General features: G+C 52.4%; 2 protein-coding genes across 2 annotated transcripts in view; one reads left to right on the top strand and one right to left on the bottom strand.

Moving 5' to 3' along the window:
* Positions 1-1,321, bottom strand: part of F12 (coagulation factor XII (Hageman factor)) — a 6,794-nt gene extending 5,473 nt beyond the window's left edge. The window contains exons 1-2 of the mRNA XM_011989957.1: positions 1,216-1,321; positions 790-847 (exon numbers count right to left, since the gene is read on the bottom strand). Of these exons, the coding sequence (XP_011845347.1) occupies positions 790-847; positions 1,216-1,272 (115 nt within the window). The 5' untranslated portion in view covers positions 1,273-1,321. The remainder of the gene's footprint in view (positions 1-789; positions 848-1,215) is intronic.
* Positions 1-2,829, top strand: part of GRK6 (G protein-coupled receptor kinase 6) — a 58,558-nt gene that overhangs the window by 3,214 nt on the left and 52,515 nt on the right. The gene's annotated exons all lie outside the window — the stretch shown is intronic.

Raw genomic sequence — 2,829 nt, 5'->3', positions numbered from 1 at the left:
ATTCTCCCGCCTCAGCCTCCGAGTAGCTGGGACTACAGGCGCCCGCCACCATGCCCGGCTAGTTTTTTGTATTTTTAGTAGAGACGGGGTTTCACAATGTTAGCCAGGATGGTCTCGATCTCCTGACCTCGTGATCCACCCGCCTCAGCCTCCCAAAGTGCTGGGATTACAGGCTTGAGCCACCGCGCCCGGCCAATAAAAGCTCATATTTTTAAAGCATTTCCATGCACCATTCCATTCAGGTGATGGTTTGAATGCCTCACATGGGTTTTCCTTCTCAACAACCCTAAGAGGTTTACTATTATCAACCTGGTTTCGCAGAAGGGGAAATTGAAGCTTAGAGAACTCAGATTTGATTCTCACCCAGAGTCACCCAACTCATAAGTGATAAAGCTGGGATTCAGAGGCATTCAAATGCCAGAGACCAGCTCTTGATCCTTCCTTGCCCATTGAAGGTCCTGGCCTCTGTGTGGCATGATTGATGCCCACGAGACATACTGGTGAAAGGAAAAGAAGGGGAAAAGCTGGGGAAACGGAGGAAGGCTGGCAGGATCCCAGGTGTGATGGCACCAGCAGCACATATCTCAAGCACCTGCTCTGAGCCAGGCTTGTGGGCACTTAGACACAGTTATGCCCTGCCCTCAAGGATCACACAGCTCATGATCACTCTGGTGCCCATGGGCATAAGACCTAGCACCAAGTAGGCACAAGACTAGATTGTCTTGAGACTGCACATGCCGCACCATACACATCCCCACCCAAGGGTTCTCAGGAGGAGGAGCCACTTACCGACTGTGTGCTCTTCAGCTTTGTACTTATGCTCCTTGGGCGCTTTCCAAGGTGGAATCTACAAGGGAGAGAAGAAGGCAGGGAACTGCCTAGAAGTCATAGCCTGCCACCGATCTGTTGCTAGTCTGCAGCTTCCTCTCACAGCCCAGAAATGCAGAGATTTCCTCCCAAGACCCAAACCCTTTCTACCTCCTCCCATTGTCTTCTTAAGGCCCATCTCCCCCAGAAATGTAGGCTGTGCCCTTGTATCCACCCAGTCTGGTTGTCTGTCTCCTCTGCCTGGGCCTTCGGGGCTGGCCTCACCTTTCCACATAGGCCTCCTAGTCACCTGAACCCACAGGTCATGAGCAGAGACCATGGCTGTGATAGCGACTGCCCCCCTCCCCAGGACCATCCTGGGACAATCCTGGTTCCCACAGCACTCACCGAAAGTGTTGACTCCAGGCTCACCAGCAGGAACCCCAGGAGCAGCAGAGCCCTCATGGCGTCTGTCCGTTGGTCCAACTGCCTGCCCAGGAGTCCAGATCAATAGGGTTGGCCAAAGGTCTTGGAAATAGGGATTGGTCAAGCTGCCCCCCTGAGCCTGGTGGGGCACAGGCTGTTTATGGAAAGCCAAGTGGAGTGACTTCCTTGGTCACCCGCTGAGGGCCAGGAAGTTGGGAGTTAGTGGGTGGGGGTGGAATGATGAAGAGCTGGGCTCCTCCTCTCTTTTCTAGACTGTGGGACTAGAAGCAGGAGAAGGGACGTTCTTGTGCTCTGGGTCCTGTGGAGATGAGGAGGTTAAGGAGATCAAAGAGAAGCTCCCTTTCACGGGCATCTTGGAGTCCACTGCAAAGTGTGTTCGTTTTCTATTGTCATGTAACAAATTGCCATAAACTCAGCAGCTTACAACAATGCCCATTTTCAATTTTTTTTTTTATTTTCTTTTTTTGAGACAGAGTTTCACTCTTGTTGCTCAGCTGGAGTGAAATGGCACGATCTTGGCTCACTGCAGCCTCTGCCTCCTGGGTTCAAGCGATTCTCCTGCCTCAGCCTCCCAAGTAGCTGGGATTACAGGCAACCACCACCATGCCCAGCTCATTTTTGTATTTTTAGTAGACACAGGGTTTCATCATGTTGTCCAGGCTGGTCTTGAACTCCTGTCCTCAGGTGATCCACTCACCTCGACCTCCCAAAGTGCTAGGATTACAGGCGTGAGCCACTGTGCCCGGCCAGTACCCACTTACTAATTCACAACTCCGTAGTTTAAAAATCCCATGTGGGGAAGATTCACTTCCAAGCTCATTCAGGTTGTCTGCAGAATTCAGTTCCTCATGGTTGCAGGAATGGAGTCCCTACTTCCTTGCAGGCTGTCAGCCAGGGGCTATCCTCGGCTCCCTGAGGCCTGTATTTCTGGTCATGTGTCTCCTTTTTTTTTTTTTTTTTTTGAGATGGAGTTTCACTCTGTCGCCCAGGCTAGAGTGCAGTGGCGCCATCTCAGCTCACTGCAAGCTCCGCCTCCCGGGTTCACGCCATTCTTCTGCCTCAGTCTCTCGGGTAGCTGGGACTACAGGCACATGCCACCATGCCCAGCTAATTTTTTGTATTTTTAGCAGAGATGGAGTTTCACCGTGTTAGCCAGGATGGTCTGGATCTCCTGACCGTTATTTGCCCACCTTGGCCTCCCAAAGTGCTGGGATTACAGGCCTGAGCCATCGTGCCCGGCCCAGGTGAGTTCTTAAAAGGAGACACATGGTGGGGCCCGGTGGCTCACGCCTGTAATCCTAACACTTTGGGAGGCCGAGGTGGGCGGATCACAAGGTCAGGAGATCGAGACCATCCTGGCTAACATGGCGAAACCCCGTCTCTACTAAAAATACAAAAAATTAGCCTGGCGTGGTGGCGGGCGCCTGTAGTCCCAGCTACTCGGGAGGCTGAGGCAGGAGAATGATGTGAGCCCAGGAGGTGGAGCTTGCAGTGAGCCTAGGTCATGCCACTGCACTCCAGCCTGGGCGACAGAGTGAGACTCCGTCTCAAAAAAAAAACAGAAACAAAAACAAA

This window comes from Mandrillus leucophaeus, unplaced genomic scaffold (assembly GCF_000951045.1).
Source record: "Mandrillus leucophaeus isolate KB7577 unplaced genomic scaffold, Mleu.le_1.0 Scaffold366, whole genome shotgun sequence".
NCBI lineage: Eukaryota > Metazoa > Chordata > Mammalia > Primates > Cercopithecidae > Mandrillus > Mandrillus leucophaeus.
The sequence above is the reverse complement of the archived record's forward strand: the minus strand, read 5'-3'. Positions and strand labels throughout refer to the sequence as shown.